The 14,826-nt window shown below is 35.7% G+C and overlaps 1 protein-coding gene across 1 annotated transcript in view; it reads left to right on the top strand.

Annotated features, from left to right (window-relative positions):
• Window positions 1-1,341: 1,341 nt before the first annotated feature.
• dnah3 (dynein axonemal heavy chain 3) overlaps window positions 1,342-14,826 on the top strand; it is a 43,911-nt gene continuing 30,426 nt past the window's right edge. Inside the window, exons 1-15 of the mRNA XM_016245462.1 lie at window positions 1,342-1,375; window positions 1,846-1,941; window positions 2,032-2,227; window positions 2,324-2,378; window positions 2,523-2,619; window positions 4,485-4,677; window positions 6,103-6,298; window positions 9,697-9,822; window positions 11,303-11,498; window positions 11,989-12,176; window positions 12,790-12,974; window positions 13,183-13,306; window positions 13,393-13,546; window positions 13,779-13,923; window positions 14,385-14,596. Coding sequence (XP_016100948.1) covers window positions 1,846-1,941; window positions 2,032-2,227; window positions 2,324-2,378; window positions 2,523-2,619; window positions 4,485-4,677; window positions 6,103-6,298; window positions 9,697-9,822; window positions 11,303-11,498; window positions 11,989-12,176; window positions 12,790-12,974; window positions 13,183-13,306; window positions 13,393-13,546; window positions 13,779-13,923; window positions 14,385-14,596 — 2,163 coding nt within the window. The 5' untranslated portion in view covers window positions 1,342-1,375. The remainder of the gene's footprint in view (window positions 1,376-1,845; window positions 1,942-2,031; window positions 2,228-2,323; window positions 2,379-2,522; window positions 2,620-4,484; window positions 4,678-6,102; window positions 6,299-9,696; window positions 9,823-11,302; window positions 11,499-11,988; window positions 12,177-12,789; window positions 12,975-13,182; window positions 13,307-13,392; window positions 13,547-13,778; window positions 13,924-14,384; window positions 14,597-14,826) is intronic.

Genomic DNA, 14,826 nt, shown 5'->3' on the forward strand with positions numbered 1-14,826 from the left:
TCGGAATATTTACCTCTCTTTCTCCCTCTTAAATAATGCAGACGTTATAGGTGATTGCCCTGTAGAGGTCTGGTGATGAATGGCCCTTGTCCACTTTCAGGTCCTTTGCCAGTTCTGTGGTTATTTATTTCGAGAGTTTAACAGCGTGACCTCAAAACACACACTCACCTGTACACACACACATATACCTGTGTTAATATATATAGAGAGAGTGCGTTATATATATATATATACAGTGCTAAAAAGTGCATTGTTTCTGCCGGTTATAGGGGTCTATAGTTAGATCTAAATCAGGACAAGGAGAAAGGTCACTCACACAGACTTTTATTATGGAGAGACTCAAACTCCCCACAGGGGTCCGGTGCCCATATGTGGGTCAGAAACTTCTACATGCATCTTTCCTCCAGTGAATATACAGTATATATATATATACTAATAAACAATCTAAAAACATTTAACCCGGGAGGAATTAAAAATGCACAAAAAAGCTAATGTACATACTGTAAATACCTTGAACAGCTTTCAAATACGTCACTCACTTAAAAACGTATTATTAAACTTAGTGACCCATTTATGTTTTACATTTAAAACATAAGACATAAAAATGACAGAAGCTTTTAAAAAAAAGACAAAGTTATCCTACTACATTTTTTAAAATATAATTAATAAAATATAATAATAAAAATGTTAATAAAATACTACAAATATATTTTAAAAACTTTAATATTTAAAAAATCAAATAAAATGACTGAGAATTCAAATAAAAGTAAAATAACTTAAAATATAAAAATAAAAACGAATTCAACATATTAATACTTTAAAACTATATAAATAATCCTATATATAATCCTATCTATAATATATATATATATAATGTTTTTCACAATATATATGTGAAAAGTAATTTCAACATTAGTATTATTAACAATGACCATTGTTTTGTAAGTGTTTTAACTACACAGTGAATAGGCCTTCTAACGATTAGTGAAACAGCGACACTGTGTGCTCACAAAGAGGTATTACAACTACAATGAAAAATTTAATATTATTATTTGAAAACTATTGACAGTTGTTTTAATGGCTTTACAGTTTCGCATTATTATTTTAGAAATATTTATATTTAACTAGTAATCTATCAATTTTTACGCGCTACGGCTGTACAAAGTCTTTGTTTACTGACGATAGTGAAACTCTAGCGGGACTGTCACCATGTACAGCGCGTGAACAAACACTTGTATTGACAACCGGTGACAGCTCGCGGTTCATTAGCAAGCGACTCGGCGTTTAACGGCTGTGAGGCAGGCGCTTTGCTCAAACGATCAGACTGTACTTTATTGACGCGATTAATGTCGGATTATAAGAGGAATGACTGAAGGTAAGACCGTTATAACCGTTTTGGGGGATAAAACAGTATTTGTTGACGAACGCTAACGAAGCCTCCTTACCTGAAGCTCAAAAAGTAAAAAAGTAAACATTAAGTTACTTTAGTTAGTATTCACTAGCATTTGGTGTCAGTGGTATTTCCCTCATTTAAAAGTTATTTAAAAGTTTAAAGCTGTTTAACGTTAGCAGATAGTTAAAAACTGGGGTTTTAACGTATAAGATACTGTAGTGGCAGTTAAGGCATTTAAACTTGTGAAGACAAACCGTCAGCGTCTCAAAATCTAGTAAGCTGCCTACCTAGACAGCATTTTTCGGCATCATAGTGTACTGCGTATCCAGACAGCATTTTGTATGTCTCCAAATGTGTGTCTTGTATACAGAGATACATGGAAATGCTTTAGATCACAAAATTAGGCGGTTTTAAGCAAATTGCGCTTTAAAATGTTCTTGTGTTTCTTACAGATGAAGGCTAACTCAAGTCCTGATGCGGGATGTGCTGGGAGGCTCCCTAGATTGCCTCCTCTACCTGCATCCCAGAAGCCCTCTGACCTGTATGAGGTGTGTGTATAAAGTGTCTCAAGATCTACATGATGTGTTTTGATCATTTCTGGATGTTTTTTGCTCATCCTGATTTGCTCTCTATTTCAGATTCATCTCTATAACAGTCAATACCCGCCCCTCCTGCAGAATCACTCTCGGACTCTTGCGGTTCCCTACAAGGAGCTGCGGCACCACAGAAGTCCCTCCGAGTCCATTGGGAACAACTACAGCCCGAGAGGCCAAAACCTGAAAATCCAACATCTGCAGCGCAGGCATCACTCGCTTCAATGCCCTCCAGTTGCACGTATCCTTTACGAATGTCTTATACACACTCAGCCATGCTTAAATACATACATACACACACACTTTCAGTGCGTCTCTTCTTAACCTCACTTTTAAGACCACAGTGATTCTCCAGTTGTGTGGAAGCGACAACCTGCGACCCATGGACAAAGGTTTTAATAGTAGATTTTTAGTGCATGCATGTGTGTTTCTTGAACAAAATAGTGAGTTCACTAAACTCAGTATTGCAATATTCACGGGAGGGACCATCATGTTTTTCTTCTATTGACAAACAGAACACCTGTCATTCACAAAAGTCGCCCTTTGTCACCGAACCAGCAGCTTGAAATCATGAGGCGTGAGGAGACACAAAGTCAAAGGGAACAGACGGAGCCTACAGAGAGAGATTTAGAGGTCATTATCAGCAACTTTCTTTCATACAGTCAATGTCAATAATGATTTCATGGGTTTTAAAACACACTTTGATTCTTTTTATTTCCAGTTATTCCATCTTTTGCTGTAGTGTGTCAATAGGAAATATCAGTTTAATCAATTAATAGCAAAAGGAATGTTTGGAAATGTAAACTGATATTTCCCACTGACACATACAGCAAAAGGTGGAAATAACTGGCTTTAAATCTATTTTTTTTGGTTAAAATACTAATGGCCAAAGACTTTTGCACAGTATATATATGTATGTATATACTCTCCATTCTATTTCTATTCTATCTTTTTTACTTTACTTTCAGTCATTTAGCAGATGCTTTTATCCAAAGCGACTTACAAATAAGAAAAAGTAATTAAAACTAAAAGCTAAAACTCTATAAATACTATATATATATATACACACATTTAATAAAATAAAATAAAATAAATAAAAATGACAAATGCATACAACAACATTTCAAAACTAAAACATTTAAATGAAAACTAAAAAATAAAGTTAAAAACAATTCAAACATACACAAATAAGAAAAAACAATTAAAACTAAAAGCTAAAAGCTTCTTGTAAGAAAATAAAAGAAATTAAATAAAAATGACAAATGCATACAACAACATTTCAAAGCTAAAACATTTAAATGAAAACAAAAAATAAAGCTAAAAACAATTCAAACATATTAAAAGAACAAAAGGTATGAGTATAATAATGATTGTAACATAACACTAAGCCAAACACCAAAAAACAACTACATATGTGTATGTACAGCCACACACATATACATATACATGTACATATATATAAATACATTCAATATATATATATTATTTCATTTCCATTTTGTATGTTGAAGTACTGAAATAACTCAAATAAAAATAAAACTTAATAAAAGGACAACATTACTACAACTGTAACTAAAACTAAAATAGATAACTAATACAAATCAAACTACATAAGTTTATCAGTAATCCTAAAAAAAAAAATAACACTGAGCCAAACACACATGCTAAAATATCTACTATCTATTGCTATCTACTTGTTTTCTTTTATTTCTTATAAAAATTGACCCTCTAACACTAGCATTCTCTATTCTTTTTCTTGTTTACATACTTGTTTTCTTTTTATTTATTATAAAAAATAATAAGAACTTGACATTCTGTTTTAGACTAACCAGGACTTACATATTATTGCACTTTTGTTAGTTTAAAGGCACAATATGCCATTTTCACCACTGGAGGGCGCGTATTCATAATAAACAAAGAAGCAAAGGCGTAGTTTGTAGTTCGGGCAGAAATCATGTTCATGGATGAGCTAATGATTTATTAACGTAGTAGTATGAAGCAGGGTGAGGCTGAAAGCCGTCGAAGCGAAACGAGGCGCTGAACGAGCGTGACACACGGCTGGAAAGCAGCGGAGCTTTTATTATGCCACAGTCGAGCGCTTCCGCTGCTTCCGGTCGTGCGTATGTGGGGTAAAGCAGCAGAGCTTTTATTATGCCACAGTCGAGCACTTCCGCTGCTTCCGGTCGTGTGTATGTGGGGTAAAGCAGCGCTGTTTTATCATACTAGATATGTTTGAAAGTTCTGTTATAAAGCTACTCTGTGCGGTCGTCACCGGTCTATTAAAACGCACAACATATTAAAGCGTCTTTGCTTCTGTTGTCTTCATTTGTAAGTCACTATTGGAAAAAAGCATCTGCTAAATGATTAAATTAACAATTTAAATGTATAGTTTTTAAAAAGTGTTTTTTATAAAAAAAATGGTTACTGGTTTCCAATTCTATCCTTCACTTGCTCTTCCATCCTTCCGTCCATATTAATTATCTCTCTTTCTCTCTCAGAGGTATGTGTACTATATCACTGAGGGTGTTTACGGCCACATGTTAACCCCCCAGCCACCAGAGCAGATCACCGCTATCCTGAAGCTGCTACCCAGCCGTTTCCAAGGTGACGAGCGGAAGATGCAGAAGATGCCGGAGGATCTTCTGGAGGAGGTCCAGAGAGACTATGAATTCAACCTCCGCAAGAGCATTGGTATGACGCACAACACTAGCTATGTAGATTATGTAGAGCAGTGTTTCTCAACTGGTGGGTCGCGGAGTGTACGGCCAAAGAAACTACATCAACAACAAAAAACATAATTCTTAATGTTTTTCTGATGCGAGACTTTTATTTTAAAAGACGTGCATGAAAGCTGTTGACATTTCTGTCAGATGCAGTTTAAGTAAAGTGTTCCTGAGAAAAACGTGCTGTCCCGATTCAGTTTCTGCGGTCAGATGAGATGTTAGCAGGCTTAATGTCAGTGTCATTATTCAATCTTTATTTTCGTAACTTATGAAATAAAAAGTCTCTCCCCTCAGAAAAACGAACTATCCTGTCCTGCCAGATGTTATACCGTGCTTGTAGCGCGCACTCTTCAATAGCATGTGTGAATGCGGCGCCACGCTGTATATCACTTCACTAAAGCACAGAAGCTACAAGCATGCAACGCGTGAAATAAAAGTACAGTACCGATAAATCACATAACTGATACTGCGTGTGTTAGCTGGGAAGGATTTGCATGAAGGTATGATATTCATTCTATTCAGGAGCAGTTTCCACGTTTCATTAACAGTTCATGTTAGTATTGTATATTCACCATGGTAACTGTTGTTTCCAAAACCCAAAAATATTTTCACTTTGTTTCATTTTGTATATGTTTAAATGACTGTGGTGGGAGTTGTCAGAATCAGAATCCATCCTGCTATCACAAGCTCAAGAATTTAAAGCGGCAGATGCATGTGTGCTTAAAATAAACAGACGATATCGTTCGCTGGTGCGGACGCTAATATCGTTACCTTTATAGTTATCGTTCTTGGTGTGAACGGGGCTTAAGGGTCAATTTTTTTTATGGTTTGTAAGGATAGGACAATATTTGGCCGAGATACAACTATTTGAAAATCTGGAATCTGACAGTGCAAAAAGATCTAAATACTTTGAAAATCGCCTTTAAAGTTGTCCAAATTCTTAGCAATGCATATTACTAATCAAAAATTATGATTTGATATATTAATGATTTTTGGCATAAAAGAAAAATCGATAATTTTGACCCATGAACTGTTTTTTTGGCTATTGCTACAAATATACCCCAGCGACTTAAGACTGCTTTTGTGCTCCAGGGTCACATATATATATATAATAAATATACACAGTATACACACATATAGTATGTAAACAAAAACTTTTATTTTGGATGCGATTAATCGTTTGACAGCACTAATATACATATTTTTAGATGGTCTTTTATTGTGCTATGAAAATATACTAAGAAACTTTAAACTATACCTAAAACAACCTTCCCAATTTGTTGACTTTTTGTGATAAACAAATAATTAATCTAATTCATGTTACTGTCTTTTTAGCCTGAATCACTTCCTTACTTGTATGTCGCTTTTTAAATGAATCACTTTCTTTTTGTAGTTGATTATATCCTGCTAGATCCAGCGGAGCGAGAGCGTCTGTCAGTCTCTGCTGTCCCCCGGCCGTTCCCGTCCCGTGTCATTCGTGCACCAGTTCCCTGGTCCGAGAGCTACAGAGAGGCTCACAGCTGGCAGACGGAGAACCTTTGCACCGTCAACCCTATGATGCTCCATGTACAGGATCTCTGGATGAGCAGGTTGGCATCTCTACAGTGGTGGCCAAAATTATTAGAACACTAGTATTTTCAGCAGCTAAAAAAATGTTTTTTAGTCAGTTATTTCTATCTTTTGCTGTAGTGTGTCAGTAGGAAATATCAGTTTACATTTCCAAACATTAATTTTGCCATTGATTGTAATAATCCAGTGAGATTTTTGTCTGACAACAGCCAATGCTCCACACATAGGGCTGGGCGGTATATCGCGTTTGTATGATATATAGATATATTCTTTATAAGCGATACAATATGAGGCAATACCGTTTATATTAATATACTGTAGTTTGATACGAGCGCATCTGAAAAATATAGCGGAGGACAATGACTGAGCTGCTGTGGAGAAAGTGCATAATCTAGTTTGTTCTAAACATGTGACAAGCTTCATATTAAGGCCTTTAAAAACTCGTTACCTTTATAGTTATCGTTCTTGGTGTGAACGGGGCTTAAGGGTCAATTTTTTTTTATGGTTTGTAAGGATAGGACAATATTTGGCCGAGATACAACTATTTGAAAATCTGGAATCTGACAGTGCAAAAAGATCTAAATACTTTGAAAATCGCCTTTAAAGTTGTCCAAATTCTTAGCAATGCATATTACTAATCAAAAATTATGATTTGATATATTAATGATTTTTGGCATAAAAGAAAAATCGATAATTTTGACCCATGAACTGTTTTTTTGGCTATTGCTACAAATATACCCCAGCGACTTAAGACTGCTTTTGTGCTCCAGGGTCACATATATATATATAATAAATATACACAGTATACACACATATAGTATGTAAACAAAAACTTTTATTTTGGATGCGATTAATCGTTTGACAGCACTAATATACATATTTTTAGATGGTCTTTTATTGTGCTATGAAAATATACTAAGAAACTTTAAACTATACCTAAAACAACCTTCCCAATTTGTTGACTTTTTGTGATAAACAAATAATTAATCTAATTCATGTTACTGTCTTTTTAGCCTGAATCACTTCCTTACTTGTATGTCGCTTTTTAAATGAATCACTTTCTTTTTGTAGTTGATTATATCCTGCTAGATCCAGCGGAGCGAGAGCGTCTGTCAGTCTCTGCTGTCCCCCGGCCGTTCCCGTCCCGTGTCATTCGTGCACCAGTTCCCTGGTCCGAGAGCTACAGAGAGGCTCACAGCTGGCAGACGGAGAACCTTTGCACCGTCAACCCTATGATGCTCCATGTACAGGATCTCTGGATGAGCAGGTTGGCATCTCTACAGTGGTGGCCAAAATTATTAGAACACTAGTATTTTCAGCAGCTAAAAAAATGTTTTGTAGTCAGTTATTTCTATCTTTTGCTGTAGTGTGTCAGTAGGAAATATCAGTTTACATTTCCAAACATTAATTTTGCCATTGATTGTAATAATCCAGTGAGATTTTTGTCTGACAACAGCCAATGCTCCACACATAGGGCTGGGCGGTATATCGCGTTTGTATGATATATAGATATATTCTTTATAAGCGATACAATATGAGGCAATACCGTTTATATTAATATACTGTAGTTTGATACGAGCGCATCTGAAAAATATAGCGGAGGACAATGACTGAGCTGCTGTGGAGAAAGTGCATAATCTAGTTTGTTCTAAACATGTGACAAGCTTCATATTAAGGCCTTTAAAAACGGGTAAGACATAGTATAGTTTAGCATAGTTTAAGCGACTCGGCCTGTCATATGCTCTGACAAAAAAGGCTGCGTGTGACGCTACTTGCGCTGTTTAATGTGTTTGACATGTGCTGTCTTCCTGAATGCATAACTTGCATTTCACTGGTATATTCTCCGTCTGAAAATGTTAGAAAGTCATGGAAATATTTCCATTTTGCTGTCAGGAGTGCATGAGCCTTCTGGTTTGCGATTCTCCGCTAAAACTTCACAGACTTGAACGAGCGCCACCGTGCGCGCCAAACAGACAGAGGCCAATTAAATAGGAGTGCAATAATTCTGACTAAAATATACATTTCGCTGAAATATTTGTTGTTGGACAATAAATGTGACATGTAGAATTTTAAACCTACAAGTAAGTCTATTTTTATGATAGCACTGACTGTAAAGTGACTGTAATGGGGTAATCAAAATAGCCTAACACAACTATGTGCTTCTGTTCTCATTTATTTTCATTTTTAGTTTAGTGAATTTAACTTCCACTTTTAAAAGCCTTATTTTTGTTTTTAGATTGCAATGTTACAATGTTAGAATGAAATGTTATTTTAACCCTTTTTATGCACATAATATAAAGGCTTACATGGTTAAATTCACTTTATTTGTTTTCATAGCCTTTAATATGTATTGTTTTGTTGGACAACATTGGGCGGTAAGTGAAATAGATATATATTAAATACAGATTTTTAAAAATACAAATACAAAAACGTAAATACCGAGATATATACCATATATCGCAAATCGCCAAAAAATACAGAGATATGAATTTTTGCCCATATCGCCCAGCCCTATCCACACAGAGATCTGATCTGATCATCATCCAGTCTGTCTGGAATGACATGAAGAAACAGAACAAACTAAGACAGACTCAATCCAGAAGAACTGTGGTAACATCTCCAAGATGCTTCAAGAAACCTACCTGCAAAGTTGCAGTACTGTTAAAAGTTTTAGGCACTTGCGTAAAAATGCTGTAAAAACAGAATGCTGTCAAAAATCATTATCAATTAAGTTCTGTTAACTTTATTATTTTGTTTAAATATATATTATTTATTGTTTTTTTATTTGTTCCTGTGGCTCAGTGGTAAAGCATTGCGTTAGCAGCGCAAAAGGTTGTGGGTTCAATTCCCAGGGAACATGCATACTGGTAAAAAATGTATAGCCTGAATGCACTGTAAGTCGCTTTGGATAAAAGCGTTTGCTAAACGAATAAATTATTATTATAACAAAATTTAATCAACATTTGGTATGACCATCCTTTGCATTTAACGCAGCTTTTGCCCTCGGTGCAGCTGCGCATAGTTTTCCAGGTAGATTTCTTGAAGCATCTTGAAGATGTTACCACAGTTCTTCTGGATTTACTCCGTTTCAGTTTGTTCTGTTTCTTCATGTCATTCCAGACAGACTGGATGATGATCAGATCAGATCTCTGTGTGGACCATTGGCTGTTGTCAGACTCCTTGTGCAAACAAAAATCTCACTGTATTATTACAATTAATGGCAAATTAATGTTTGGAAATGTAAACTGATATTTCCTACTGACACACTACAGCAAAAGATAGAAATAGCTGAGTTAAAAAAAATTTTTAGCCATTGAAAATACTAATGTTCTAATAATTTTGACCACCACTGTAATTCCTCCATCAGGGTCCTAATCATCATGATCCCATTTCTAATCTCTTTATGTTTCTTTTACAGTTTCACGTCTCTGCGGTTTGTGCGTTTGGATGATCTGCTCTCAGCCGATCTTCCGCTCTTGCCGGCGGAGTTTGAGGAGCTGGTGCGGCGACAGTGTCAGAACACCCGAGATGAACTGCTTAACACGTGAGAGATATCCTCTATATCTATATATCTGTTCTAAACAAGTGCAGAACATCACCAGACCTGTGTTTTTTGTGAGGTTGGGTTTAAATAACGTCCTGCCGTGGACAGTAACGGAAACAGTACAGACTGAGAAGTCATAGCAAGACACATGATATATTTGGTGTCTGTAGGTTTCATTCTCATGTTCTCTGTAAACCTGTCACTGTAGTCACCTGAATCCAGCTCTATAATTACAGCTCGCCTTGCACTCAAAGGAAGAGCTGTATGTCTGGCAAGTTACAAGTCATTTGAATCATTTTTTCAGCTGATTCGTTCAAATACACTGATTCCCGATGAACCCACTGATGAGTGGTTCATCTGAGTGGTTCAAATGATTTTTAAAAAATTGTTAAAAAAATTGAAATAAAATAAATGTTAACTGAAATTAAATAAAATGTAAAAAAAAATCAGTTAGTTGCCAAGGCAATGTTTCTTATTTTCATTTAGTTGAACTTGAACTAAAACTGAAATAAAAATAAATAATGACATAAACACACAACAAAATTACTGCAACTTTAACTAAAATAAAAAAAGGAAAATTATTAAAAAACTGTAATTGATCATTGGAACAAACAAGTGACTTGTCTTTATGAGTGAGTGAGTAAATGGAATCATTCACTCAACTATTGTTCAAAAACACTGATTCATTCAGTGGTGAAACAACTCACTTTGTCATTATGAATGAGTCTTCTGAGTCATTCATTCAAACTTATTGATTTGATACAGAAACAAAACAGAGCTCCTGTTTGTAACTTGGGTAAACAAAACAAGTTTGTATTTACAGATAAGAATATAACACTAATATTAACAATTGATGTTTGTCCATTTAAGCAATTACTAGCAATGTCCTGATGCTCTCATGGGATATGCTGAACATTTACTGGACTGTGGTAAATGTGTGTTTGAATAAGGTCGAATGTGTTGTTGTTTAAATAGTTCTCCTCGTCTTGACTACCTTTGTTCTCAACTCTGTATCCATGGTCTCCTCAAACCACCCAAAGACAAGCACATAATACGAGCCCTGAATGAGGGTTTGAACAATGGGGAAATAAAGAGCAATCTGGACCTGCTTTAACACGCTGGGTGTCTGCAACAATAATCCGTGTGAAGTGTTCAGTAGATATACTGCAGGAAGAGTGAATTGCAGTCTGATGCATCCTTGACCTTTTTATTTCAGAGACCCTTTTATTACTAAATGGATTCGAAATGTAAATCATTTTATCCAATGAGATAATTTTTTCTTAACTTTTGAAATTAGAGATATTTGAGAATATTTTGTACTTTTTAATATTTTTGTACAACTTGGTTAATTTGTATCATGAACATACCAACTCGAGAACTGAATTTTGATATTCAGCCAAGCAGTAAAATGAAGGTAAAATTGAAATAAAAAAGAATTATGTATCACCTGTTGCCTTTGTTGTTTGTGTGTGTTGTGTAGTTGGCTGCCCCGCTGTGCTTCTCTTTTTGTGACCTTTAAAGACTCCTGGTTGCCACTGGTCCCAAAGAAAGCAAGCATCTCCCCGGTAAAGGCACAGAAACTCTTCTACAGTGTGGCTGCTCTGATGTCACTGCAGCTGCGCAGTCTGGTGGTCGCATCGCTGCTGGATCTGCTGCAGTTTTTCCAGCTACATCAGGTACTGAAACCAGTGACACTGATATGTTTCAAATATGTTTAAACCGATGCTCTATAGACGTTATACAACCTTGTTACTGAGCATGTGCGTGCATTTATGGGTATATATGTACATATATATCTGTTTGTTTATGAATGCATGCTTTTTGAGAGTGCAAGCCACTGAAGGCTGTATTTTACAGTTATTTTACCACTGCAAAGTCACTCTAGCATACTGCCTTCTGTATCTTATGGATTTTATTAAACAGGCACAAGTTTTAAATAAAATATTACGTTCATTAATAAACAAAATAATAGTAATAATAATAACAGACAACCAACAGCTATTTATAGTTGTAATATGTTTATATGTTAAATATGCAAGATCACTAGTGCATAAATTAGACATTTTACAATTGATTTGAACTTCATGAACAGTCAATTCTGTGCATGTTAAATGTGCATTTGTTTACATATGTGTGTGTGTACTATATGTATGTGTTTCCTGGCAGGATGGTAATGATTTTGGGGAGTATTTTGATGAGCTGAAGTACACACAGCGTCCATTGTTACTGGTGAAATTGAGACTTGAGGACCCCAAAATTGCATTTGAACCTTCACTGGAGAGCTGCTGGGAGCTCATACAGCATGCATTCACACAGATCATCGACAGCGCCCACAACATACCCCGGGTACACGCGCATATGCTAAAAGACGACTTGCCAATGAATTCTGTTGTTATAGTATAGTGCAATAATTTATCTGAGGTGAACCTGAGAAGATGCAAGGGATTTTGCTGATGTTTTCTTTATTCTCACATTATTTACATCTGCAAGTTTCAGACTTAAGTGGCTTGGAATCTTTACTTTCATTGGTAAGAGATTCTTTCCACACAAACATTGAAAATGATCTGAGATACAGGAAGTATAAAGCGCATCTAACAGAAAACTGATGTTCAGATTTCTTTGTTGTATTTTGTATTTTTTGCAAAATAGTACATATTTAATTAAATAATACCATTTGCATGTTTATCATAACATTTCAGAAACTTGTAATGCAAAACAATTGCCTGTACTGTGAATAATCAACTGGGGAATGTATGGTGATATCTGAGGAATTTTTACCCTATTTACCTGCGGAGCCTTAATTATTTTTCTCATTCAACTTGTGAAATATGTCACATCAGTTAAATAAAAAGTGATTGTTTTTAGCTGCTTTTTTGTTGAATAACAAAACATTTTGTATGTATGAGGTATTATATTATAGCATATACCGTTTATATATGCTATATAACATTTATTATTCTCTCCTAGTATATGCCATCGTTACGATGAGATTACGGACAGAATCACAAGCAAGCTGAGTACCACAGAGGAGCTGGTAGAGTTAAACCAGTACCTGAGACACACAAGTGAAGTCACCGTACACAAACTCCGCCATGAGATTGAGGAAGCTGTCAAGAGACTCGACTTCCTGCTCGACTACGCCACTCTTCCAGGTACAAACATTCTTTGCGTAATGTGTGCATGCAAATACTGTGTCTATGGCAACACCATACTACTCAAATACACTACAAATACTAATATTTCAAATATTCTAATCATGTGGTTTTCAGTCACAGTCCCTCAGTCTAGATTTGGGGCTGTCTGGGATTTGTGGGAACACTTTTTCTTTAAAACCCCCTTAAAATCTTTCTCTCTTCACAGAGGAGGATATGAAGTTGTTCAGCACTTTGATCCACTGGCCTGAACAGATTCTGTCTTTAATTGAAGTCAGTAAGGATAAACTGAACAATCAGAAAGATCAGGCTGAGATCGATCTGATGAAAAGGTGCTTAAACACATACACACACACACATCAAATGCAACATATGCGGCTTAAACAAATCTGATGGCTATCACATGTTTCGTCCTCAGAATAGGGAAGTTGGAAGAGACAATGAAGGGCCTGGAAAAAGAGGTGGACATCTTTAAGATGAAAGAAAAGATGACTTTGGAGGAGAGCAAGATCAATGTGGAGAAACTCAATAAGATCAGCGTCAGCCTGGAGGCCGCTGTCAAAGAGATAGAGGTTTGTGCTTGAAATTGTTTATTAAATAAACATGAAATTATGGTTGCAAATACAGTATGTCATGCATTGCAGGTAAAAATTTTTTTTTGAAAAAAGTCTGATTATACATATATTTCATTCAATATTGAAAAAGTGTGTAACTATTACTTATACATATAAACCGTTCATGTGCTTTTAGTCTTTCAAGTATGAGTGGATATTAATGGAATGTAAAAATTTGCATTTATTTCAGTGCATTAATAAAGAAGAGGGTTTGCTGGACAAAGAACAGACTCAGTTTCCAGTCTTACAGACAATAATGGGCAAAAAACAGCCATATGACCAGCTGTGGATCACGGCTCTTGATTTTCAGACCAAATCTGATGTGTGGATGAATGGTAAAGCACATGCTGTCATATTTCTTGGTCCTTTTTACATTTTACATGAATTAATGCATTTGATTGGACAAACATTTGTATAATAAAGAAAGACATAATTTAGTCACTTTAGACAATGTTGTTTTTCAGTCTCAGGCTTTGTTTTCTGTCTCAAATGTTTCAAAGCATCTAAAGCAGTGACATTGAACATTAGTTTAACATGCGATTGTATGTGTGTGTGTGTGTGTGTATGTTTTCATGTCTTGTGCATGCGCTCTTAAGGTCCATTCCAGCAACTGAATGCAGAAACGGTATCAGAGGAGTTGGGAAACATGTGGCGCACCATGTACAAACTCACAAAGATCTTCTCAGATCGGACGTCTCCTGGGCGTGTCACTTTTAACATGCGATTGTATGTGTGTGTGTGTGTGTGTGTGTGTGTGTGTGTGTATGTTTTCATGTCTTGTGCATGCGCTCTTAAGGTCCATTCCAGCAACTGAATGCAGAAACGGTATCAGAGGAGTTGGGAAACATGTGGCGCACCATGTACAAACTCACAAAGATCTTCTCAGATCGGACGTCTCCTGGGCGTGTCACAGAAAACTTCAAGAAAAAGATTGACAAATTCAAACAACACCTTCCCATTCTGACAACTATCTGCAATCCAGGCCTGAAGGACAGACACTGGGAGATGGTATGACAGTAATATACATAAAGCTTTATTGATCTCTCAGTGAAACCCACTCACAGGCGTTTACAGGAACAGTCACATTTTACATTTTTAATCATTTTAGTGAATGGATTCTTCTGAACAGTTCAGGCATATGTACTGGTTTATACAGTTATTCACTGATTTAGTCCTTCAATTTAGGTCTTATGTATTCCTTTTTTTTTTTTTTTTTTTTTTTTTTTTTTTTTTTTATT

The sequence above is a fragment of the Sinocyclocheilus grahami genome, unplaced genomic scaffold (genome assembly GCF_001515645.1).
Source record: "Sinocyclocheilus grahami isolate Dianchi unplaced genomic scaffold, SAMN03320097.WGS_v1.1 scaffold758.1, whole genome shotgun sequence".
NCBI classification, from domain to species: domain Eukaryota; kingdom Metazoa; phylum Chordata; class Actinopteri; order Cypriniformes; family Cyprinidae; genus Sinocyclocheilus; species Sinocyclocheilus grahami.